General features: G+C 36.2%; 1 protein-coding gene across 2 annotated transcripts in view; it reads right to left on the bottom strand.

Annotated features, from left to right (window-relative positions):
- The window catches only part of DPY19L1 (dpy-19 like C-mannosyltransferase 1), a 104,184-nt gene that overhangs the window by 14,163 nt on the left and 63,027 nt on the right, over positions 1-26,994 (bottom strand). For both annotated transcript variants that reach the window (XM_070511737.1, XM_014838758.3), the window contains exons 10-16: positions 25,108-25,185; positions 16,942-17,028; positions 14,756-14,815; positions 13,876-13,956; positions 8,304-8,405; positions 3,833-3,904; positions 1,932-1,981 (exon numbers count right to left, since the gene is read on the bottom strand). In XM_070511737.1, the coding sequence (XP_070367838.1) occupies positions 1,932-1,981; positions 3,833-3,904; positions 8,304-8,405; positions 13,876-13,956; positions 14,756-14,815; positions 16,942-17,028; positions 25,108-25,185 (530 nt within the window). The remainder of the gene's footprint in view (positions 1-1,931; positions 1,982-3,832; positions 3,905-8,303; positions 8,406-13,875; positions 13,957-14,755; positions 14,816-16,941; positions 17,029-25,107; positions 25,186-26,994) is intronic.

Here is a 26,994-nt window from a genome sequence, read left to right on the forward strand (position 1 = left end):
ATTCAACAAACTCTACCCCCTAAAAAATCCCACAAAAGAATGAAAGTAAAATTAAAACTTCCTTTACTCCAATCTCCAATCCCATGCTCTTAATAGTTACAGGTTTTATCCTCCAGATCCCTCCTATGCACAAATAAACACACAAAATCTTCAAATTTTAAACAAAAGTGTAATCATTCTATATACTGTTTCGTAATTTTTTAATTCAATGATGTATGATGGAAATATTTCCATAAAGATGGCCCAGCATTCCATTATATGATTGGGTCATAATTAAACCAATGCCTTACTAGTGGATATTTTGGTTGTTTCATTTTTCATATTACACACACAACCACAACAGGCATCTCTGTACCATTATCGCTGCATCCCTGTGAGCATTTCTAGAGGACACATTTGCATTGGTGGGACTGCTGGGCTGAAGGACAGGCCCACTGTAAGTTTTGCTAGTCATTGCCAAACTGCCCGCCCAACTACTTCCTCCAACCCCTGCAAGCACTGGGTATTATAAATCTTTACAAACCTGATTTAAAAAAAAAAGTTCTCCTTTACCTTTATCAGGGGATTGAGCATTTCTTCATCTATCTATTAGTTATGTGTCTTCACTCACTCAACTACTATTCTTTACTATGTGCCAGGCATTGCATACAAACTGTTCAACATAAATGACCCCTCCCCCTTCAGGAGATACAGGCAACATCAGTATTTAAATACAAATGGTGACAGATGTTGAGAGAAAGATAAAGGGTGTGATGGTGGAGAATACCAGGGAGACTACTCAGAAATGATGGTCAGGAAAGGCTTCTTGAAGAAAGTGACATGTAGGAGGTGGGAGGCAGGCAGCACAATTATGGGCTTAGTACTACTGCAGGACTGCAGAGGCGGGAAGCAACTGGCCGTGGTTCAAGGGAAGGAGGCCCGGGGGACGTGAGCGTAGTGGGAAAGGGAAAATGAGAATTTTTGTCTCAGTTGCCTGCCTGTGTCCTTTACTCATTTTTCTAATGGATTTTTAGTATTATTCTTATTAATTTATAGAAGTTCTTTATATATGATGCTCATTAGTCCTTTGTCATATATTGCAAATACTTTCCCCAATTTCTCTTTTTCTTTGAACAATGCTTACAGAACTTACCAAATCAAGGTATTTATTTGGTCAACCTTGTCAGTCTTTCCTTCTAGCTTATAGGTTTTATGTCATACTTAACAAGGCCTCTCTAAGGCTAAAATTATAAAAATAATTCCCTGGTTAGTTTCGAGGTTTCATTTTTTTCTATATTTAAATCTTTATTCCATCTGGAGTTTATTTTGTGTAAAAAGTAAGGTATGGATCCAGTTTTTTTCCGAGGAAGATTAGCCCTAAGCTAACTTCTGCCAATCCTCCTCCATTTTTCTGAGGAAGATTGGCCCTGAGCTAACACCCGTGCCCATCTTTCTCTACTTTATATGTGGGATGCCTACCACAGCATGGCTTGCCACATGGTGCCATGTCCACACCTGGGATCTGAACTGATGAACCCCAGGCTGCTGAATCGGAATGTGCACACTTAACCACTGTGCCACCGGGCCAGCCCCTGGATCCAGTTTTATACTTCCCTGCTCTCCTCTGAAAAAGCAGTCCATTAGTCCTAGAACCATCAACAGAATAATTTATTTTCCCTGTTCAACCGAAGCACAAAGCTGTGTCCTTCAAGTATAGATTATGTGTAGGGTTCCTGTCAGATTGGACTGGATGGGATGTGAGTATGAATAAGCGATGTGCTGAGCTCTGCACAGACAGGAAATAATGAGAGAAGCAAAGAAGGGGGATGACAACAATCGAAAACGTCAATTATCAAATGTTGAGTGTACAACACGTAACTATAAAATAAATACATTGTAAATATCTACTTAATGAATGGAGGAAGTAATAAAATTATTAATAGCATATTTACCTTATATGTGTCTGTTGTTTAGTTAAGACACCCCACATGTCACTAACAATCTGCAAATAGATTTTGAAACACTTTAAGACAGCTGTTTTGGGAAAAACAAAACTTTGACTAAAGCATCTTCTAAACTGTCAAACTTTTACTTAAAAATATAACAAGTATGGAGATGACTCAGAAAATCGTAATAATTACAACAACATAGTCTTACATTTGTACAGTACTTGACCATATCTAATACCCAACAACCGTGTTCAGGCAGATTTTATTATCCTCATTTTGTAAATGAGCAACAGGCTCAGATGCATTAAACGATCTTCCTAAAGCTGGACAACAGCTAAGCAGCATTTCTGGGTCTTAAAACCTGATCTTTTGGCTTCTGATTCACATTCAGTGAATTCCACCATTCCAAGGTTGTTGGCAATGCCTCTCCTTAACCATACACACATGTAACTGGAGAACTGGCTCAGAGACTGATAAGCACAACTAGCTAATGCTGTGTTTTCATAGTTAGCAGTACCTGGCAGGTCATCTAATGTGAAATCCCATCCCCAGTACGGATGTCCTCTATGACACTGCTGACAGGTTTTAATCCAGCTCTTGGAAGAACCACCCAGCTGCTGCTTCAGTCTACAACACTTTCCTACTCAGTCCAGACCAATTCTGGTCAAAAGTCCTACCTCCTGGAATTGACCATAATTCTAAGGAGCCAAAATGAGTGTAATCTTATTTTCATGTGGCAGGCTTTTAAACATTTGAAAATAACTGTCCACTTTCTATTTGAGTCATTCTTCTTTAAATCAAACATCCCAGCTACCTACTAGGATGCCCGCCCACACAAAGGATGCAAAAGTACGAAGGGAGCAAAGAGCCTGGCACACAGCAGAAACTGACTAACCATAAACTGATCAGACTTGAAACGGCTGTGAGACTACAAAACTGAATACTATCTACATCCAATGAGGGGGGAAAGGTGCAGAGTCTGATTCTTGCTCTTCTCTTGCTTTCTAATGGACGCGATGTAAGACAGGTAACAACCTCTCTGGTCTCCCAATTCTGCATCTGTCAAAATGGGGATAATAATATCTGTATCCCACAGGGCTGTTGAATAACCAATTGAAATAACAAACCTGAATGTTTTGGGAAAGTACAAATATATAAATGTGAACAATAATTATAGTACGGAATATTCTACAAATAATATGGCATTGTGTTAACACAGACATCACTACCTACAAATCAGAAAACTTTCAGGGTCTATCATCTGTTTTTTGATTACAGATTAATCTCAATTCATTCTCTTAAAATACTTGCAGTTACAGAATTCACCAACTCTTAAAAGAAAAAAGAATAGCACACCCGCTCTTCACTAAAGATTGGAACTTCCCTGGCCTGATTCATATCTGGGCTTAGAATTTCATTATCAAAGCCAAGTTGGGAGTCTAACTATTTTATCAAGTTTAGTAATACATTGTTAATATTCTATTTTTTCTTTCAATTAATAATAAACTCGATCCAGGAGTTAGTGAACACTGCACAAATTATTTAGAAAGGCATATATTAAATATTAGGGAAATATTACATAGAAGAAAAGTGAGTCAGTAATAATTTACACAGGCAAAAACAATTGTCTGGGTCAATATGGCCTCTATGATCATGTCTTTCCAAATACACGACTATCAAAACTTGAGCCATCCTTTTCCTATGTCTATTTTATGCTGGCAGATACCAGAATATATTTAAGGCCTATAAATTTTCATCAAAGGTTATTAGAAAGAAAATACAGAATATGTTTCAATAAATCTAAAAAACATTGTATCTAACACATAGTCTAGTATATGTAACTACTACGTAGAAACAAGAAAATGTTTTATTATAAGAAAGAGCTCTTAAAGCAATGGACATACCTTTCTAACAATTGCAATAAACACGACAAGAACAACCGGAAGCAATAACGTCTTTGTATACCGCAGTGGAGTCTGAAATTCAGAGACGTTTTGTTAGAGGAAAATGTTGTTTTAAACAGACAAAATTTCATTTCAAATAATGAACCAAATGAACTTTAGAAAGCTAAAGTAGAGAAACATGAGCATTCACCCATCTAGGGTCCAATCTACCCACTGATTCCCATCACAAAAATGAAGATGCATGTCCATAGAAACAAAACTCTCCAAAATGTTGAATTGAAAACACTAAGAAATACAGTCCCTAAACACTTGTTAGTATAAAATGTGACCATAGAGATCACCGTTCACTTTTTGCACACTACTTTTCTAACTAGAGAGCCCAACTTAATATTCATCTAACATCAGCAGAACCCGTTTAAACGGCATGAACTTTTCCTGCACATTTTGTGGGGGATAAAAATCTTAACCATGATCCCACGATCCATGCACATACACACACGTACACAAAATAATGACCAATGTTTGCAAGAGGAATAAAAGCATTTTTACATTTTAACAACAAAGCCCCACACACTGCAATCCTATACACATGTCAATCATTTGACATCACAGTTTTAAACAACCCTGGGCTTGAAATTTCTAAACTGCAATTGATTTGATTACCACCACACTTTTCCCCACAAAAATAATCTTATCAATAATTATTGAGTCAAATAATGTATGCTTTCCCAAATATGTTTATAAAGAGAAATCTAGCTTCAACCATATTAAAAACACTGGTACATTTTAATTCTACGAAGTATACAGTAAGTAGCATTTTCTGATTTTGCTTTTCATTAGTCCAATTTTCTCACTCATTGTTCTGCATCAGACAAGTAATTTTGATAATTTATTATACAAAATGCATACTTCATGTGTTAGAAGTCCCATTAAACAGAGAATTTTTATGTTTTTATCTTACTATTTACCTTTATAAACATTTGGATAGTATTTTATACTTTAAAATACATAAACATAATTCTAACGTATAAATTTTAAATTGTCTTAACCTAAGCAAAAATAATATAACCAAAACTATTTTACTACTTGAAAAATTAGACATTTGCTAATAACAACAATAAATGTAAGAAAAGTTGTAAGATACACCTGTTTGCCTAAAAAAGGCAATGTGTCAAAATTACATTAAACATATTTATATTTATATTTAACAAAATTTAACAGAGTTCAAACAATTTTAACATTACATTCCAGCAGTTTGCTTAAAAGGTATTTTTTAGTATTTCTCTTAAAAAGAAAATCAGATTAGCATCAGATTTGACAGCAATACTTTAGACTAGATGATAGTGGAGTAACTTATTCAAGATACTCAAGGAAAGATAGATGAGCCAAAGATTTTGTATCCAGCCAAACTGACCTTCATGTACAAAGGACATGGATAAAATATTTTGAACATGTAAAAACTCAGGCGTAAGGCTCTCATGAGCCCTTCCTGAGGAATCCACTGAAGAGCAAGCTTCACACAACCAAGAAATGGCAGGGAGGGCTTCAAGCCCAGAAATCATAGTGAGCATTAAAAACAATGACCTACGGAACTACAACAACAGGGGTGTATGACAGTATGAGCGGTTATATGTGCCGGCAATGTAGAAGTAATGAGACTCTTAGATGAGGTAAGAGAGGGAGAATATATAGGAAGTAAAATCATCTCACTGATTATAGCATTACAATAAATTACAAATGTGTGGGAAGTAGGGGAGGGGCAAGAAGTGACTAAGTTCAGGATAACTCTCAAGAGGAAATCAATACAGGGGACCAAGGTTAACATATAAATGTGCTAATATAAACGAAACAAAACTATGAAACTTCCTGAGTACCAAAAGATACGACAGAGAGTATATACGCACAAGAACAACTGCAAAGGACACAATCCACACCTGCATGTGTGTGTTGTATTAGAATTACAAGTCCTTTTATTTTAATATTTCGTTGTAATTGTTGACTTTATCCTAAGCATAAAAGTAGTTATATATGCTCATTGTAAAAGCTAGAAAATGTAGCAAAATAAAGACGACAATCAATTTTACATTTTAATCAGTTATCAGTATTTCCTCCCCAATGGACTGTCTGTTCACAGTCTTCACCCGTTTCTGCATGTGTGTGGGGGGTGGGGATGTGTTTTCAGTGGTGGGGAGGGAGAAGAGTCCTTGATAATGGTTTTTATTGATTTGGACAAGCTCCTATAGTAATTACATTAAGCTCTAGTTTCATTTGTTCTATTATGGCAAGAATCATTTCAGTTAGTCATTTGCTTCTTAATTTTCACAATATTTCATGTACAGATGTTTTAAGTTACATGCAGACAAATCTATTAAGCATTCTCATATAAGTTCTTATACTAGTATTATGCTCATTAAAGAATGAAGTTAATATTCATTGAAATGTCTCTCAAATTTATTTTTCAGGCTTCACTTATTTTTAACACACAAATCAACTATAACGAAGTTTGATGTATAATGTGATACAAGGCTTTCACCTGACCTCCCAGCCCAAATCCAATTTTTTAAATAATATTCCTTAAATAATACATCTTTTACCCATTTATCCACGATGCTGCCTGCAGCTCATATTAAGTACATACACAAAACCGTGCTAAGCACACACACCTGCGTCTACCCAGCATCGTCTATTTTTGGCCATAAAAATGTTCCTGTCTTAGTATCCGTGTACTTTAAATACTGTTGCTATCCATTTTCATTTCCTTCATTTCATTTCCATTTCATTTCATGTCATTTTTAATTCTTTTAATAAGATAATACAATTAAAATATGATTATTGTAGAAAATTTAGAAGATGCAAATTACAAAAAAAGTTAACCATTGATTATCTCTCTACCCAAAAACCACTATTAAAATTTTGCTCTCTTATACTTTATTCTGTGTGTGCTAATTATAGGTAAATAAGATCGTACCATTTTGCTCACTCCATTATACATCATAAGTGTCTTTCCATATCAGTATGATATCATGTTAAACTGTTCCCTTTTCCCCACTATATGGACGTACCACACAATGGATGCACTCTCTGAACTGGCACCACACTCTTGTCTCTTCAGCACAGTCCTTGTGAAGATATGCATGGAGATGGGAAACGGCAGGCTAGAAACAGCTCTGCCCTTTTTTTCAAATTGACTGAAGTCATGCTATGCCTCAGTAAACAATTTCTTCTATCACATAACTGATGGCTCATGCTCTCAGGATGTAGCGGCATGTATATCCTCAATAATGTGAAAGGACTTCCAGTCAGTTCTAATTCTCTGCTGATGTTTACCATCTACTTCCTTTACCACTTCCTTAAGAGAGTCTTGATTTGCTCTGAACAAGCATTTTAATGTCTTGCAAGATACTCTTCCTTAGTTTCTTTAGTTTCTTTAGGCAGGTTTGAAACTATCACCTGTACACTTTTTACCAGCCATTACGTGTCAAAATCATTTGCCAGAACACAGGAAATGAAGACTGACAGGTTGCTGGAGTAAACAGTACATCTTTAGGACACGCTCAACTCAGAAGGCCTGATTGACAAGAGTCTGCAGCGTGATGCACTATTGTCCACTGGTCTGTAACTCAGGACATGGGGCTAACCCAGTGGGGCTCAAGGGGGAAAACGAATGTGTCAACAGAGTACTGATGGCCACTTTACCACATATACACATACAGCTTTGAAGGAAAATGTTTCACTGATAATAAAATATAATAAATCAGGGCCACATGGGTGGTGTTAAAAAAGACATATTACGTATATGTGTTTGTTGAACTAAACCAGCTCATAAAGGACTGCAAAATAACATTTTATGTAAAATACCATTACAATGTCAAAGTACTTTCCTATGTTTCTCATTTTGTCCTCACAATATCTGTGTGTAGCATACTACTAGAAACACGTAAGCTGTGACACAAAGAATAAGCGTCACTTGCTCAAGCACAGCAAGTAATATTGCAGACTTCTGTCTCACAAGCCACTAAACTACTCTCTGCTTTCCTGCCACACATCTGAATACAGTTTTAGAAAGAAGAATGCTGTTGGAATGAAAAACTTGTACTCAATGATATTTTAAAGCAATGAGATCATTCAAACAACCAACCACAGAACGAGCGGAAATGTAAGAGCTCGAGAGCATCCCTGAATTAATGCCATTCCTGAAAAGAGGCCACTTGAAAAGCCTCTGTGTTTACTTATCCGAAAAACTATTGCTAGACTGAATATGTTTCTAAATTATCAAAATGAGAAAAGACCATATATTTCAGGGAGCTGTACTAATGTAAATAGGAACATCTTCCTCTAAGCTGCCAGATTTTCCCTTCCCTTCAAACTGAGCTAACAGCACAGAGGAGAGAATCTGAAATAACAGGAGCACCCTTTATGCAAAACGAACGGACCAAAACCTAAGGAAAGAAAATTTGAAAGCACATCTTACCTCCTTCTCCATAAAGTCAAACTCTGCTGCACAGGTATACAATAAAGTATCAAAATCCTTGTAACTGAAGAATTTTGATGTTAACAGGTTGCCAATATGAGCCTAGGAAGGAATAAAGTGACGTACCGTTAGATTATGTCATGTATTGTACTAATGCATTTAACCTTAATAGTATCTAAAAGTAGTCTTCACCCCATTATAGAGCTCACTGTTCCCATGCCAGGCATGCTTCTGTTACAGAAGAAAGTGCCATGCCGCCCAACTTCAGTTCTCCCTTCTTTTGCTGATAGATGATAGCTCCAACACCATCCTGCCTTCCACAATCGATCACTGTCATCCCTAAGGCTTTTATCCCTGGGTTTTCCCTGCTCAATGTGCTAAAGCTGGTGAAATACACTGCACAATATCTCCTTCGCTGGAATGGGCTTGGTAACACACACAGATGTCTGTCAATCACAAAGGGACAAGTGCAATGGAGTTAAGAATAGGAATGAGTGATTCAGATTTCTGAAAAGGGGATTGACAAGACTTTTTGAAAGAAGTAGAAATTGGGCAGGACATGGAGTAAAATGCACCTTTTGACTGACAATCAATATTGTGTAGTTCTTTACAAGTCACCAAGTGCTCTCACTTATGTCACCTCATCCACTTCCCACAAAAGCCATGTGAGGAAGGTGGAATTACTTTCATTTAACAAATAAGAAAACAGTTACCAAACTTTCAATTCATTATTGTCTAAAAAAGCAAGGACCAAAGAAAAGGGGGGAAACTGTATCTAAGACAAACCATAACTAAAACCCTAAAGGAAACCTACATAAGTAGGGGATGTGGGCGAGAGTAGAAATTAAAGGGTGGTGGGAATGTGCTGAAGAATCTCAAATATTTTCCCTTGTTGGGGAAGAAATATACGCTGATAAGTTTAAGAAACAATAGGGAGAATATATAGCGCCTAAAATAGCATAAGAAAATTATCTATTCAATGAACAGGAGAAAAAAATCTAAAAAGCAAGTAAGATAGTTGAAAAATCTCAAATAAAATGGAAGAAAGAAGTCCCAATATAACAATATTTGCCATACATATAAAGGATAGATCCTCAAGTTAAACTTAAGGAAAAAAGATCCAATATTATATTATCTACAAAAAACATACTTAAAACAAAAGTATGCAGAAAGGTTGAAAATAGAAGAAGAGAACAAGATAGACCAGATAAAGTGAACCAAAGAAATCTAGGTTAGCAATTGTAATGTTTCACAAAACTGAATTCAAGCAAAAAATATATGAAAAGAGAAAACGAATGACAGAATATGCTGGTAAAATAAACAGCAAAGCAAGATCGTACATATCATAAACATATTTGCAGCTAACAGTGTAGACTCAAAGTGTATACAAGAACAACTGAAAAAACAGTAGGAAGAAATTGATAAGTTGACAGTGTTCACTGGAAATGTTAAAAATTTCCCTCTAAAAGAGAAAAAGTAGACAAACGTTAACATCTAAATAATACTATTAATAAGCTCACAAACAGAATACAAACTTCACAAAAAGAGAACACATGTTATCCTCAAACACAAGTAAAATTTTTATTTATTTATTTTTGCTGAGGAAGATTGGCCCTGAGCTAACATTCGTTGGCAATGTTCCTCTTTTTTTGCTTGAGGAAGATTAGCCCTGAGCTAACATCTGTGCCAATCTTCCTCTACTTTGTATTTGGGATGCCTCCAGAGCATGGCGGATGAGTGGACTAGGTCTGTGCCCGGGATCTGAACTGGTGAACCAAGGCCACCGAGGAGGAGCACAGGAACTTTAACCACTCAGCCGTGGGGCTGGCCCCAGTAAAATATATTTTTTAAAGTGTTTACACACCATGCCAAAATAAATTTCAAAGAATTCATATCATACAAATTTTTTCTAATCATAAATGCAATAAAATTGGAAAATGAGAACTAGAAATGACTTTAAAAATCCTTTGGCTAGAAACTAAGTAACATATAACTTAACCCTCAGGTAAAAATAAAATCAGAAAATAAAGCTGGTTTGTAAGACACACAGAAAAGTGCTATTTATAGGGAAATTCACAGCTTTAAATGCATTTATCAGAAAATAAGAGAGGGTGAAAACAAAAGAGCCAAGCACTTTCCCTCAAGCATCAGAAAAAGCTACAGAACTAGCCCGAAGAAATGAGAAGGAAATGAGGATGACTGAATTCAGTGACAAAAAGAAATACGACAAAGAGGACTTAAAAAAGGGGGTACTTTGAAAATAGTAGTATGACAAATAGAAAGTAGGAACAATAGCAAAAAGAAAAGAACATCTCTTTAGAGGAGACTAATAAAATATTGATTCTAAATAAGAAAAACTACATAAAAGAGTACAAAAGATCATTCCATATATATGCAAAAATTTCAATAAGAACTTTTGTCAACTGAATCCTACAATAATTTTTTAAAAACAAGATCTGTTTGATGATATATATGATAACGGGTACGTTTCCTCTAAAGACATAAACTACCAATAACTTCTTAAGGAAGCAGATTCGTAGCAGAAAATCCTCCATGAAGCAAACTCCAGGCCGTGCGGGTTTCACTCGGATTCTACCAAACATTTAAGGGAGAAATAACACCAATTCTACACAAATTCTCTTTGAAAACAGGAGAGTAAACACTTCCCAATAATTTTAGGAAGCTAATGTTACCTTAAAACCAAAACCAGACAAAAACATTACAAGAAAATAAAACTACAGCCTAATACTACTCATGAATATAGGCAAAAATCCTTAAAAATATTAGCTAACCCAATCCAGCAACATCAAGAAAGAATAACACATCGTGAGCAAGTGAGGTTATCTGAGAAACACAAGGCTGGACCAACACTCAAAAATCTAGATGTGGCAGAGGAAGACGCGGGCAAATCCCCTTCCCCAATAACAACTACAAAATTGGACAAAACTCTCAAAAACCACCATATCAGGTTCTAGAAATTGAGCAAAAGGAAAACAAATGGAGAAATATTCATTTATTTAAAAAAATGATGAACTTTGGGTAGAAATAGTGGGAGTCTGGCATTCTTGCCTAGGTTGCTCCCACCTACCATGAGCACCACCACCACCTCCCCCAGCTTGGTAGGCATAGTAGTTCCACCAGGGCCAGGCTGGCCATGAAAAGCAGAACCTTCGCTCCTGGAGGGAGCTAACTTGTTTTGGTGCAGAGAACAAAAAAAATCTATGCTCAGAGGCACTGTCAGTAAAAGTAGCAAACTCAGTAGGAAATGAAAGGCAAAAGCTCACAGCTCTGCCAGCTTAAGGTTGCAGTCCCGGTGCTGTGAACAGCAGACTGGCAAACAAGCTAACATATCTTAGAGATTCTGGAAATGAGACAAGCAACAAGGGGTAGGTAAGTTTTCACATCCCTGGTGGACCAGAAAGCTGCATACATGCACTGGGGGATCCAAGAGAGCCCAAACTCTCTACAAATCAATGACTGACTGGGAGGTGCTGTATACATTCATGGAAGATCCAAGAAGGTAGGGCAGACAGAAAAAGAAGGGCCAATCTGATATTCAGATAAGAGTTAACACAGCAGGCCTGAATGCTATCCTTTGAAAAACCTGCTAGCAAGGCTGGCCCTTGGCTGGCATCAGGGAACGTGATTTTGGAAGACTCCCACCACCCTAAATGATAAAAGTGGCTCACTGTACCTAAACTGTACAAACAACGTGCTTTATGCTGAACACCTACACTCCTTCTGGGAGTCTGGAATTTTGACACGTGCTAGGCAGAGGGTGCCTATGTAACCAGACTCCAGTGTAAACCCTGGGGCACTGAATACTGAGCTGCCCTAGTAGACAACATTAGGCTTCTACCAAAAAGAGAATTGACAGGAGCAGGGATGGGAAATCCAGGATATACTAAGAAATAGCTCACTTGGTTCTGGGAAGGGAAGTGCTTCTGATTATCTTAACAGAGAAGGGTGGGTGGCAATGCTTCTCAAGAGCTATGCAACCTTGCCATTCCTTTCCTTTGATCAATGTCAAAATTAAGAATTTATGAGCTGATGCCCTTGATCAATGTTATAGATTTCTAGAAATATTAAAGTTGCAACTAAATTATTTCTAATCTGGAAATAACTGTTATTGTAGCACTTCTTTTGGCCCTGGTACAGCATCAGGCTGTGACAGAAATGACAGTAGTCAGTTTAACCTGAATCAATACTTTAACTGGCTTGCCTTCCCCCAGTGAGAAGACAGACTCCATAAACCTAGGACTTGGGCCATCTCACTTCTCTTCCTGCTCGTTCTCTGCATCCTGGCCAACAATCACCTTTGAGATTCCATCTTCATCCCTGACTTGTAGGAGCCTTCCCTGACTCTCCCCCTGTGGATTCCTGCAGCACTGTGTACTTATCTTTACCATAGCGTATTACATTGCATTATATTTGCTAGAAACCATTCCTATCTCCCACTAGACCAGTGGTATTCAGTTTTGTTTCTCTAGGATGCATTCTACTGCCAGGCGTATAGCAGGTACATATTGAATGAATGAATAAATACATTTTAGACTACAGTTTTATACTTTTAAAAATCTTTTCACAGTTGTAGACTACTCATTTAAAAGTTCAGTTGTTTTCGATCTTTTTTAAGCGAAACATTCCCTTATCCATACGAAAACCTGTATAAATGTCCAATATGTAGGAGAATAAAGTAAACTGCCCTTGGCGAAAGAGGGCTGGCAGGGGGACTGGGAAGCAAACGGATGCCACAGAAGAGTCTTTAGAAGTCCCAGGACTTCACAGAACCCAGTTTCAAGTCCATAGCTTTCATCCACCACAGGAGGAGGAAAGATAGCCAATTCAAATAAATTGCAGAAAACACGTGATTTACGTTGCTCTTTCTGTGTCAGTTGTTGTGTTGCTTTCTCTTTTCATTTAGTTAATGTGCTTACTAAAACACCAAAATAAAACAGGCAGCGCAAAATTATGGATAGGAAGAATCCTTAAAATTATAAAGCAGAATTCTTCTCATTTTATTTTCTCTCCTATCCAAATACCAAAACAAAGCAAACAAACCAACAACAAAACCTCTCTTAAGAGGACTAACTTGGATTAAATTACCTATAAAGGCTTATAAACAAACCTTTCACAAGCACTGACCAGAAAACTGGAGGAAAAAAAGAATGAGACTATAATACGATATATATAGTTTAAGAGGCTCTGAGGATGGCATCTTTATTTGTTACAAGAGGGGATTATAAAGAAGCCAGAGAAAAATGCCTGAATAGAGCTTAAAATTTGAGGTTAAGTCTCTAGAGCTTTCTTGCTTTAAAATTTTAAAATCTTTATGATGTAGAAAGACCAGTAAAATGAGAGAACTGTGTAAAAAAAAATTAATTGGTGAGAATAGAGACTATATTCATAGTCACATTTACTTTCTAGTCTAATAAATAGATAAAATAACAGGTGAACAGACTTCATCTTAGAATTTGGTTTCAATAATGGTACTTTAATAACTCGGGTAATCCATTCTTAGCCTGTCTGATTTCTGTTCAAGCCTTTCAAGTTTAAGCAAAAATGCACTTACATCATCTGCAATGCCAAAGATTTTAGATGTCAAATACTTGAGTATGACAGTTCCAAACAAGCAAAAACATCCTTGGATAACCTACAAAAGAAAAATATAACAAAACAAAAATAGACCAACATTTCACATAGCCATTCCATAGACATAGCCTAGGAAGAAAAAAAATAAATGCTTTAATCATACATGAAATAATTATCTCCAGATCCAAGAGAAAATGCTAAAAAATGCAACTTAAATTAAAATAAAGAATGTTACTCCAAAATCAAGGGGCTATCAGTAAAAACAAAAATATACACACACAATCTTATTATCAAAATTAATATATTTTATAGGAGACATACAGCAATTGCAGTTAATTCTCCTTCTACTAATAGTTTCTTACACATGCACTGCTCCTCGGAAAAAACATGGCTAATAAAATAAATAAAACTGAAATTCTTTAACTGCCTATTCAATATTAATCTTAGCTTGCTTCATGAAAAGGGCAATTTGGCACATTAAAATTTGAGCCCTAGGGGCTGGCCCCGTGGCCGAGTGGTTAAGTTCGCGCGCACTGCTGCAGGCGTCCCAGTGTTTCATTGGTTCAAATCCTGGGCGCGGACATGGCACTGCTCATCAAACCACGCTGAGGCAGCGTCCCCATACCACAACTAGAAGGACCCACAACGAGAAATATACAACTATGTACTGGGGGGCTTTGGGGAGAAAAAGGAAAAAATAAAAAAAAATCTTAAAAAAAAAAAAAAAATTTGAGCCCTAATATGTTACAAAACTATGAGATCCCCTGAATTACATAGATCATTTCCTTAAAAGTAAAACATAAAACTAAAGATATATTTTACAGAAGAAAAAATATGCATTCAAATAGATTGATTCTTACCCATAAACTAAGTTCAGATACATTTATTCTCAGGAAATGTGGTTTCATTGCCAGTATACCCTGCATGGAGAAAACAGCATAGCATACAGTTAATACTTATAGACATAAATTCAAGTACCAAAAAATATATCTAAATATTAGGACTGTCAAGAATCTAAAATTCAGCACACTGTCGATGTTCCACATAGCATTACCACATGCTCACTGCCTTCAAGACATAGCCCTCTGTCATCCAACGTAGATTAGGGCAGTTAGTGAATTTGTAGGGTTGAAAACAGAATCACCATGTGTGTGTATATATATACTTCTATGGTTGATTTTACATCTCTGATTTACCTAAGTAGTATGCAATAATTTTAGAATTTTAGACAGGTGTCTTATAGTCATAAGGTTTTCCTTAAGTTAAATATGATTAACTCTTAGAATAAACTACAAATCAGTTTTAAATGGATCAGCTAAGTACTTCTCCTCTATCAAATCTTGTGTCTTTCCAGGTCCATAATAGCCTCCCAAAGTACAGTACCTATATTGATCCAAATCTACTTCAAACTTGGGGAAAATATGGCTGGAGATCAAAATACAAATACATGAACCAAAATTAAATCTTTTCAGAAGTTTCTGAATATCTGAGAATACAAAATGTGATAAGGTTTGGATTTCAAACTAATAACAATAAATAAAAATAGGCAAACGTGTGTTCATAGTTAAATATTCAAAAACATGCTATATTCTGTAATGGTTGGCAATACTTATTTTTACACATCAAAATATATGAAATATACACAAATCTGCTCAGTTCATACCTAAGACACACCTTGGTGTCAAGCACCTAGCAGGAAAATTGACACACTGCAGGTGATCAACTAAACTGAAGAGAAATTTCCTGCAAAATGTACTTAGATTAGACTTTACTGATATGCAATTTTCCATTCAATGGTTTCCCTGTACGCAAGTACCAAGAGTCAAGACTTTAACCTGAGTAATACCAGGACTTGTTTGCGTATACACGTAAAATATAGAACTGAGTACACTGTCACATTTCCTAATTACAAACAGAATTCAATGATTAAGAACTATCATTAATCTCAAAGTACAGCAACTCAACTAATGATTTTTTTTCATTGTTGAAACACAGCATCACTATATGCTAACTGCTAATTTCTGTGATTAAGTACACTCGAGTCACACCACTTGAAAAGGATGGCAGTCTAGACTGGGAGGAGATATATTCTTGGGAAATGGGATCTTAAATAAATATTATTTGTAAAATGGGACAAAGAAATAGGAGGTCCCAAATTTGTTAATTGGTTCTAGAAATCAAGAAAGCGAAAATGACCTGAGTAACCTAAATGATTATGCAAGGAGCAGGATACATTTCAGTTAAGACAGCACAATATCCTTCCTCTTCAGGAAACCAGCCTCATGCTAAAGCACATGCACTTTAAATATAAGAAAGAAGTTCTTTCCTCTTAGGTTTGCAAAACGTTGTAATGGTGAAACCCACTAATAAAAAAGGCATAACCACTTCCGGAAGTCCTTAAATTTAGGGAGATTTATATTTAGAAAGTCATCCTGCCAAAAGTGGCAGAAAGAGTTAGATGACCTTTCACAGTTTGCTCTAATTCTCTAAGACAGTCTCCTGATAATCGAAATCTGTTCTTTATAGAGATTTAGCAAAATATAACTGAATCATCACCCGATTTAAACTACCTGAATATTTCATGCAAGGAGACTAAGAGGGAAAAACCTACAAAACCAAGACCTCAAGCCTCTGATCACAGCGGAACAAGGAGGAGAGACCGCTGCAAGATGCCAGAGGGAGGAAAAGAGAGTGGAGCAAGAACAGGACAAAAGCTGAAAAAAGGCAAGGAAAAAAGCAGACAGCCTAGAAACCTTTCTAAAATGAACCCTGGGGCTAAAACTCAGGCAACAGAAAAGACGAGGAAGGAGAAAGATAGGACAAATTAGGACTAAGAGGCAATATGCTATGTTTTCCAATATTAACTTTTGTTGTATTTCTTTCCTGATTTGGAATTGAGGACTTGAACACTCCATCACACACAGATGCATTCAGTAAAACACCTGAGCGGTTCTTACAGAAAATCCTTCATGACTCCTAAACCAGTGATAAAGAAACTGATGAACCATTAGTTTCAAAAACAGCCATGTAGTTAAGGAACACTTACCCAAATAATTACCAAAGAGGAAGCATAATAAGAAGTTAATAACATTGAGTTTCCAAACATCAAAACAAAACAAAGTGCAAGAGAAATCTGGAAAAATCCAAGAAAAATATAATTAATGCACAGAAAGCAAAAAAACATTTTTTATTCTGAAAATTGCACATGCCCACGATAAACAAAATTTAAACCGCTTTCCAAAGGGAATATGCAATGAAAACAGCCCACGTTCTATCCCACACTTCAAAACCTGAAAGATCACCAACATTGTGTGCACCCTTCCACTGACTCACGTGTACAAATTCTAGCTTACATTTTTTAAAAACCACAAATGCAAACTTAGCCCATAAATTCTAGTTTATATTTTTGCTTGTTTTTACTCTTAATTTGTTTCAGAGAGCTTTCCATATCAATCCAAACCAATCTAATTCATTCTGTTGACTAACTGAAAAAAGTAGTCCACTCTGGAGTTGTGCTATAACTTATCTGACCAGTCCTCTGACCACTGCTGAACACATTAAGTGCTTTCTAGTTTAGTGTAGTTTGGTTTTCCCATTGCAAACACCACTGTGATAAACATCCTCGTGTGTATCTTACGTACATGTCAACATATTCACGAGATAAATTACTAGAAGTGCAATTGATGGATCAAGGGTACACACAAAATAAATTTTGAAAATACACATAAATTAAAAGTTGAAAAAGTACTGACAAATTGCCATACAAAATATTGCACCAATTTACTCTCCCACCAATCGGGCGTGAGTTCCTGCTCATACACACTCCTACCAACACTTTTAAATATTTGCCAATCTAAGAGGAGAAAAATGTTGTTTCACTGTTTCACTTTTCCATTCCTTTAATAGTGGGTGAGACCCAGCATCTTTTCTTCTATTTGCTGTTTATGTTGCTTTGTGTGTGTGTGGGTATGAATTACCTATTCCTACCGCCCATTTTTCTATCAAGTTATTTTCCTTAAGAGCTCTCTTTATATATTACAGAGAACATAGCTCCTTACCAAATAAACATATTGTAAATATTTTCCCAGTTCATTTTTATCTTTGTGGTATTCTGTATTATGATTATTTTCCAGATTTTTATGTTAGTCAAATTTATCATTTGTTTCCTTTAGGTCTTCAGGATTTAGCTCCATTATTAGAAAAGCCTTTAAAAATAAAATAATTCACGTTTTCTTCTAGAAGTTTTATTTTTGGTCCACTTATGTGAATTTCCATATGAATTTTAGAATCAGCTTGTTCTAAAAACTGACATTTTAACTAGAATTGCTTTATTCAATAATGTACATTACATTAATCACTATGTCTGTCCAATATTGAGTCTTTAAATCCAAAAATAATACATGTTGTTTCCAATTCTTTAAGTGTTCTTCTGCATATGTTACTAGGAGGTGAAGTTTTCTTCACATAGATTCTGCATGTTAAGTTTATTTCAAAGGATATTATTTCCTTTGCTATTGTATCAGAAATCTTTTTTCATCACATTTTCTCATCGTATATAAAAAAGTTATGTTAAATATGCATAAATAAATACAATCTTTCATTGTTTCCAGTAATAATTAGCTTATTAATTTGGGGTTTTTAGGTATTCAAAATCATATCACTTGCAAATAATAATACTTTTATATCTTCCTTTCCTATTTTTGAAACTTATTTTTTAGTTAATTGTATCCACTAATATTCATGCAACAATGTTAAGTAATAAGAATGGCAGTAGGCATACTTATCAAGCTTCTGGCATTAATGGGAATAGTTCTATTGATTCAGCATTTTGTGTTATTAGCTTTTGGTTTAAAATATATGTATTTCAAATTTCAATGAAAGACGTATTTTCATTTTAATATGATCTTAAAATCAGAAATAGATGTTGAATTTTATCAAATGCCTTCATAGCATCAAAGGAACTGATCATATTGTTGACCTTTTTAAAAAGTTATGAATGTGATAAATTATATTAATAGAATTTCTAATGTCAAATCATTCTTTCATTCCTGGAATGAACTTAACTTGTCATGGTATATTATTCTCATATACATACTAAACAGGTAAACAACAAAATTCTCAAAACTTTATGACAATAGTTTTTTTCCAGAAGTGCTAAAATTTAAGAGTAATTCTAAAACTTTCTCAATTTTGGCAAAAATTAGCAGAATACTATCATTTTGAATAAACAGGTTCATAACCAAGAATCAGGCAAAGCAATGCCAAGAGTATTCAAGAGAAAATAGAAGGTAGTCTAAGAAAGAAGGTACTAAAGGTCTGGGGAGATGTTCAGGGTCCATTCCCAACTCAGCAGCAAGTCTGGTCAAACCCTCCAAGGGCTTTGATTCTCACTCCAAAGAAAAGCCAAAGGCTTTACAAACATCTACACACCCTCTGAGGTCTGCCTCACTCACCTCTGGGACCTCATTTCATATTACTCTTTCCTCTCTCACTCCAATCCTGCCACATCTTGCAGATCCTAGAACACACCAGGTACACTCCCACCTCAGAGCATTTATGCTTGCTGTTTCCTTTACCCTAATGGCTGCTACTTGAGCTCCCTCATCTATCCCCACATAACCTTCTCAGTGAGGCCTTCTCTTCTCAGTGTTATAAATTACAACCTCCCCTGTTACTGGCCCTTAATTAGTATCAGCCCTGATATTGGTTCCCCCACAATGAACCAGGCATATATGGGTTAAAAGTAAGGCACACATTCCCAGGTCCCCGGTTCTTTAGTTACACTCATACGTAAACGTTTGTTTCTTTAACCTCTGACCTCCTTGAGCTATAGAGCCAAATAAAAGTTACAAATTCTTAAAGTCCAGATGGCCTCACGCTGGGCTCCCACTAAAGCTGTGGCTAATCACAGGACCTTGAAGTTCTTTTACAGAGAAACTAATGTCCAGAGAATATCAAGAAACAGAAGCTTCCCAGGCCCAACTCCTCAGCTTCCTGACGTCAGAGTCTACCTTCACCATAGAGATAAACAGCCAAGGACACTCATCTGAGAAATCCTTTGTCTCCTCCGCTAGAAAAAGACCCAGATACAGGCTGATGGGAAAATGCTGACCAAGAAGGCCACAGACCCCCTCCCCTAAAACCCCAAATAAAACCCCTACCCATTTCTTAACGGGGAGCAAGCAACTTTTGGGGCACTGGCCCTTGCTTTGCTCCCTCTGCCTGGCAAAGTAAAGCCTTTCCTTTTTCACCCAAGACTCTGTTCTCGTTATTTGGATTGACATCAGGATCAGAGACCGAACTTTCAGTAACACTCCTACCTACTCAGCAAATCCCACCTTCCTCGTCTGCTTTACTTTCCTTACTGGTACTTACTCCCATTGAACATCTTGTTTATCTTACATACTTGGATTACTTCTGTGTACACTAAAATATAAGCGCCAGGAAAGAAGGGATTTTTTTCATTGTTTTTATCACTGCAATATCCTCAGGACCTAGAAAATGTTTGACAAACAACTGGTGCTGAAAAACATCAGCAAATTTAAATTTGAAGAAGAAAATTGGAACATTAATAAACTAAGAAAATTGAGAATTTAGAAGGTACAGAACAAAGGAGAGATTATTACAAATTATCTTAGTATCTATGTCTTTTTTGAGTATCTGTATTTTAGCAAATTAAAAAAAATAAGGCAACACTGTGAAAAACCATGTTAGTGAACTTTAAAACTTAGATGATACGGGAAAATTCCTAGCAAAATAAAAGTTACCAAAAAAATGACTCAAGAAAAAAGTCTAAATTGTTCTATTATCATAAAATAACTTAGATCAGTAATTTAAAATCTGTCTACAAAGAAAATGGATATCTACAAAGCTATATCTGTCCATATAGCTTAACAGGCCAATATCTACCAAACTTTCAGGGACTATTCCTTCAAATCTTACACAAAATCTATCACAGACACAAAAAGTAGGGATACTTTACAATTAATTTTATGGGGCAAGAATAAATCTGATATCAAAATCAGTCAAGTGTAGCTGCAACATTCTTGGAGAAGGGCAGGAATCTGTCTCCCCCCAGACAATAACTGCCCCGGTGGAATCTATCTGATACAACTATTTTGGAACTTGGGAGTCTATCAAGACTCGCAACTTCCAGGAGAACTTCTGGACAGGAAATTGTAGTTAATTTCAGTCGATTCTGGCTCTTAGCTCAGCAGGAGCTACCCATTCCTCATACATCAGCCCTGATGCAAACAGCCCTGCTCGAGTTTAAAAGCAGAGCTAACAAAAGCAAAATAAACAAGGGAACTACATCAACGTAAAAAGTTTCTGCAAAGCAAAAAAAAAAAAATGACCAACAATAAGAAGAAGCAACTTACGAATGGGAGAAAATATCTGCAAACCATCTACCAGATAAAGAGTTAATATCCACATAAGGAACTCTTACAACTTAATAGCAAAAAAAAATATCTGATATAAAAACAGGCAAAGGACCTAAATAGACATTTTGCCAAGGAAGACAGACAAATGGCCAACAGGTACATGAAAAGGTGCTCAACATCACTGATCATTAGAGAAATACAAATCAAAACCACAGTGAGACATTACCTCACATCTGTTAGAATGACTATTGTCAAAAAGACAAGAGATAAGTGTTGGTAAAAAAGTGAAAAAAAGGGAACTCTTTTTCCCACTGTTGGTGGGAATGTAAACTGGTACAGTCACTATGGAAAACAGTATGGAGGTTCTTTGAGAAATTAAAAATAGAACTACCATATGATCCAGCAATCCCCTCAAAAATGAAAATAGGATCTCAAGAGATAGCTGCACTCCCATGTTCACTGCGTTATTTTCAGGGAAATAACCTACATTTCCATCAACGGATGAATGGATATTGAAAATGTAGTATATATATACAGTGGAATATTATGCAGCCATAAGAAAGAAGGAAATACTGCCATTTGCATCAACATGGATTAACCTTGAGGATATTATACTAAGTGAAATAATCCATTCAGAAAAAGACACATATGCTTGATTCCATTTACATGAGGTACCTAGAGTAGTTAAAATTACAGACATATTGAGCAGAATTGGGGTTTCCAGGGGCTGGCGGGAGGAAGAGGAATAGGGAGTTTCTTTTAATGGGTATAGAGTTACAATTTTACAAGATGAAAAGAATTGTGGAGTTAGTGATGATGGTTGCACAGCAATATGAATGTACCTAATACAATCAATGTAAATACTTCAAAAGATTAAGAGGGGAAATTTTACGTTATGTGTATGTTACGACAATAAAAAAATGGAAAAAGCTTTCTTTTTTGGAGACAATTCTGTCTTTTTTCCTTTATGCAACTATGGGGATTTAGGAATTTGTAAGGTGATAACAAAAGAAGATATTCCATAGTTAGTAAGTAACTAAGTTCCACAGATAGTAAGTCACGTTATAAGCATATATCATTTACCCAAGACAGGTTCTACTACCAACCAACCCTGCGTAATATTAGTACTTTTATAGCTGTAGCTTTGAGTGAGGGTCCTCATCCAGAGTTGCCTATGTGACTGTGTGATTGATGGACTCTAAACGCTTAACAATTATTCTTGTTTTTACTGCAATGTAAAAAAACTATAGTATTAAACAGTTTGATTAAAAAAATAAGCCAAGTGTAAGAGAAGAATAATTACTATCCAATCCCATTCATGAATAGGACTTAAGTCTCTTAACAAAATAATAGCAAAGTGAATCCAGCAACATATAAAAATTGTGTTTAGCCCAGAAAAGCAAGGTTTCTTAACATAGAAAATCAATTAAAATAATTCACCACCACAACATATTGAAGAGGGAAAAATGCACAGGATCATCTAGACAGGTGCAGAAAAGCATTTGATGGAGTTTAGCCTTCACTCATTTCTTTTAAAAAGTGCTCAAAGTGTAATGAGAACATGCTAAAAGGACAAAGAAGTCAAGCTGAAGTAGCAAATCTGGAACAAGTCAAGCATCAAAATAAATAATGGAAATAGTGGATTATACTGCAGTGAATAAAGCAGATGAGATTTTCTCTTGGACATAAGAGAAAAACTGGTAGAAGAGCTGAACAGAAATGTCACAAAAGGAAACAAAAAGGGCCCATAAACACCAAAAAGATGTTTGGCTTTATTGAGAATCAGAGAAAATGCAAATTAAGGCCGTAAGATACCATTTTATACTCACCAGATTGACAAAATAAAAAAGGATATAGAATAATATGAACTGCTATACATTACTGTTTGAAGCAGTCTAATCATTTTTGAAGACCAATGCAGTATTAAATTATGGACTTGAACACATATATAATTTACCACCCAGAAATTCTACTACTACATAAATACCCCAGAGAAACTCTTAATGTACATGCCCCAGGAGGTAATTGTAAGAAGGTACAGCATTATTCATAAAAGAAAACAGAAGAGGAAAAGAACTAAATGTCTTTCAACAAGAAAATGGATAAATAAGTTGTGCTCTATTTATGCAATGGAAAATGCAAAGAAAATGTCTGAACTCCAATAACATACAAATCCCAGAAACCTGAGTGAAAACCTAAGTCTCATAAAAGGATACTATTTTTACAAATCTTAAAAAAATACTAACCTTTAATAATAAAAACATATTATTTAGGAATACATATATGGTAAAGTCAGAAAGAAGAACAAGTTAATTATAATTTAAAAAGTCAGGGTAGTGGTTATCTCTAGGAGAAGTGAGTGGGGTATGTTCAGGGCACACACGTGCTTCAAAGTCACGACGGTTCTATCTTTCAGTTGGAGGGTAGGCTCATGGTTGTTCATTTCATAACTTTGTTTTTAACTTCCCTATATATTATAAATGGTCTATATGTACCAATTATTAGAGAATAAACAATAATAATGGCATATTATAGAAGCATTAAAATTATAGGAAAAAGAGAACATCAAAATTGTAAGAACTAATGACAAAAACAAAAGAAAGAATAAACATTTATCAAAATCAACCATCCAGCTTTACGACCTTTGCTCTAGCTGTTCCACCAACCTAGAATATTCTTCTCCATGACATCTGCTTAGCTAACTTCCTCTCCTCCTCACAATCTCTGCTCCACTCTCCACTGCTCAGTAAGGCCTGCTCTAACTGATACCAGCCTGATACCACTTTCCCTACATTAAACCCAGCATATATGGGGTTAAAACCAAAGTACTCATTCCTTGCTTACTCCCTGGGTTCCTGGCTCCAGAATCCACTATCCTCCATGGAGACAAAGGGCCAAGGACAAGCACCTGGATTCATTATCTCCCCCTCCCCCTCGCCAAGGAGCTACAGGCTGCTGGGACAGCTGCTGACCAGCAAGGTCACGGGCTCCCTCCTCTCTGCAAGTAGTCTCAAGGCAAAGACAGGCTGGTGGGAAAGCTCCGACCAGCAAGGCCATATGCTCCCCCTCCCCTACCTAAAACCCCAAATAAAAACCCTTCGTTTTAGCTTTTTGGGGAGTTTGGGATTTCAGCGTTAGGTGCCCTCTCTCCTTACTCAGCACTGTGCAATATAAATTCCTACTTTCTTCAACTACACCCAGTGTCAGAGATTGGCTTGCTGCACAACGGGTGAGCGAACTCACTTCAGGTTTGATATCATAACCACCTCATTGGACACCTCCCCTGAGGCTGGCATTCCTGATCTCCCTGGGGAACCATGGATTGCTCTTTCTTTCTACAGTCCTTATCACCTTCTAACATACTATATAATTTACCCATTTACTACGTTTACTATTTATCCTCTGTCTTCTCTCCTTCCTCCACTCTCCTGGAATGTAATCAACAAGCGTGCTGGGATCTTTGTAGCTCTGCTCACTGGTACATCCCGTGTGCCTGAATAGTTGGTGCTCAGTAAATGAACATGCTTCTTCATTTTAACAGAAGGCTCCTGGACAATATACAATTCCATGCTTCTCCTTCATGAATTATCTGTTTTACTGGTAACATAGAAGTCAGGCACAACCTCAAATCAGATAATTTGACCTAAATTAAAATTTTCTGGGTGGCCTATTTAAAACAAGGTCTGTTAATTATATCACAGTTTTGAATTACACTTGTTTTAGTTATGGAATTATATTACAACCAGTTTCAACCGTGAACAAATCAAATACTAATCAGAAGTTTGTTTTAAGGTCAAACTAAATGAAAAAAAGAAATTAAAAATCATTACCATGTGTATATAAATGATCTTCTGTAATTTGCATATATCAATATATCCCACAACATATACTGCAAATAATGATGCAATCTGAAATTTAAAAAGAAGTTAAAAATTACATATATAGTGAATAGCTCTAAGAATGAAGAAAAGATTATCCTTATTGCTGTTTCAAACTGATTTATATTTATATTTATATTGAAAGTGAGATCTTTAGTTTTCCTCTTACCTGCCAATTTATTACTGAATATGGTCAATATATCAATATAGCAAATATTGGTTGATTTTTCTCTTCCATATACAGTTCTCTCAATTAACCATGTAAATTATCTACTTTGTGGATTATCCAAACAATACTCATTTTAACGTCAGGGTGACTCTACTGTCAACATGTACAATAACAAAGTGCCCTGCCCAGTCAAAAAACATTCAAATTTAATTACAATATATGACAATTAATACATAATTAGGGAAGGTACATCAAACTCAAAAATAATTATTTAATGCATGTGTGTGTGAAAATACATTAAGTTCTGCTTGTTAGTCACTCTTTACAAGTGTCTCCATTAGTGTTCTCTTTCATTTATCCAAATATTCACATTAGTTATTATCACATTTCAAATTAGAAGGAGTACTTTCATTACAAAGGGATTTTTAACTTTCTCTACAGTTTTGAACAAAATTGTGTGTGCATTTACCAAGAATTCTAAGAGTACTGGAGAGATTTAGATGAATTAATCGATTAAATGATGATAATGTACGTCTTAGTAAAATATAGAGGTATAGTGCCTCGCCACCTTTCTGCGTGGAGAAAGCAATTCAGATTAACTCCACACTTCTCCTACCACAGAAACATAGTATAAACACATTGCAAAACAGCTGAATACTTAAACATGTAACTTAAGTTCTATTCATCAAGGTTTTTTTCTCCAAACAATCTACAACATTGTTTCCCATTAGCAAGAAAAACAAGGCTTCTCTTTGCCCAGATTTATCCATGGGAGCTCTGCATTCTTGAAGGAAGACTGAGATGACACAATAAACAGTTCATATTTCATACAACTTTTTGGAAACAAATCTATATTTTTTCCCCTTTATGCAAAGAAGTGTGCATTGTTACTCAACATAAGCCCCACAGAGAATCACACCGCCTCCTCCCCTCACCCCACGCAACCCCCGCCCCAAAAGGAAAGAGATGGCCTTCCCCACTAACTGGAAGGGGCTGAGCAACACACAGCAGGCCTCCAGGGTGGAACCCTAAGGAGGGACTCTCAGGGACCCTTCAAACTAGAAACACTTAAAATGTAATCACACTAAAGAAGACAAAGGAAGAATCTAAAAGAATTAAAATTGCACAAATAGAGCCTCTTTTTTTAATTAATGATAAAAGCAGCCAACCTTACAGACATCTTGCTAAGTACCAGGTAATGTGTAAGAATCTTGGGGGCTGGCCCCGTGGCCGAGTGGTTAAGTTTGCGCGCTCCGCTGCAGGTGGCCCAGTGTTTCGTCGGTTCGAATCCTGGGCGCGGACATGGCACTGCTCGTCAGACCACGCTGAGGCAGCGTCCCACATGCCACAACTAGAGGAACCCAAAACGAAGAATACACAACTATGTACTGGGGGGCTTTGGGGAGAAAAAGGAAAAAATAAAATCTTTTAAAAAAAAAATTTGAAAAAAAAAAAAAAAAGAATCTTACATGCATTACCTCATGTGATCCTAACCACAACCCAATAAAGTAGGTTATTTTATTTTCTCTATTTCACAAATGAGAAAACTGAAACTAAGAAAAGTTAAGCAGTTTGTCCAAGTCAAGAAGGTAGTGGGGCAGGCCCTGCAGCCTAGTGGTTAAGTTTGGTGCGCTCTGCTTCCATGGCCCAGGTTCGGTTCCCAGGTGCGG

The sequence above is a fragment of the Equus asinus genome, chromosome 1, assembly GCF_041296235.1.
Source record: "Equus asinus isolate D_3611 breed Donkey chromosome 1, EquAss-T2T_v2, whole genome shotgun sequence".
NCBI lineage: Eukaryota > Metazoa > Chordata > Mammalia > Perissodactyla > Equidae > Equus > Equus asinus.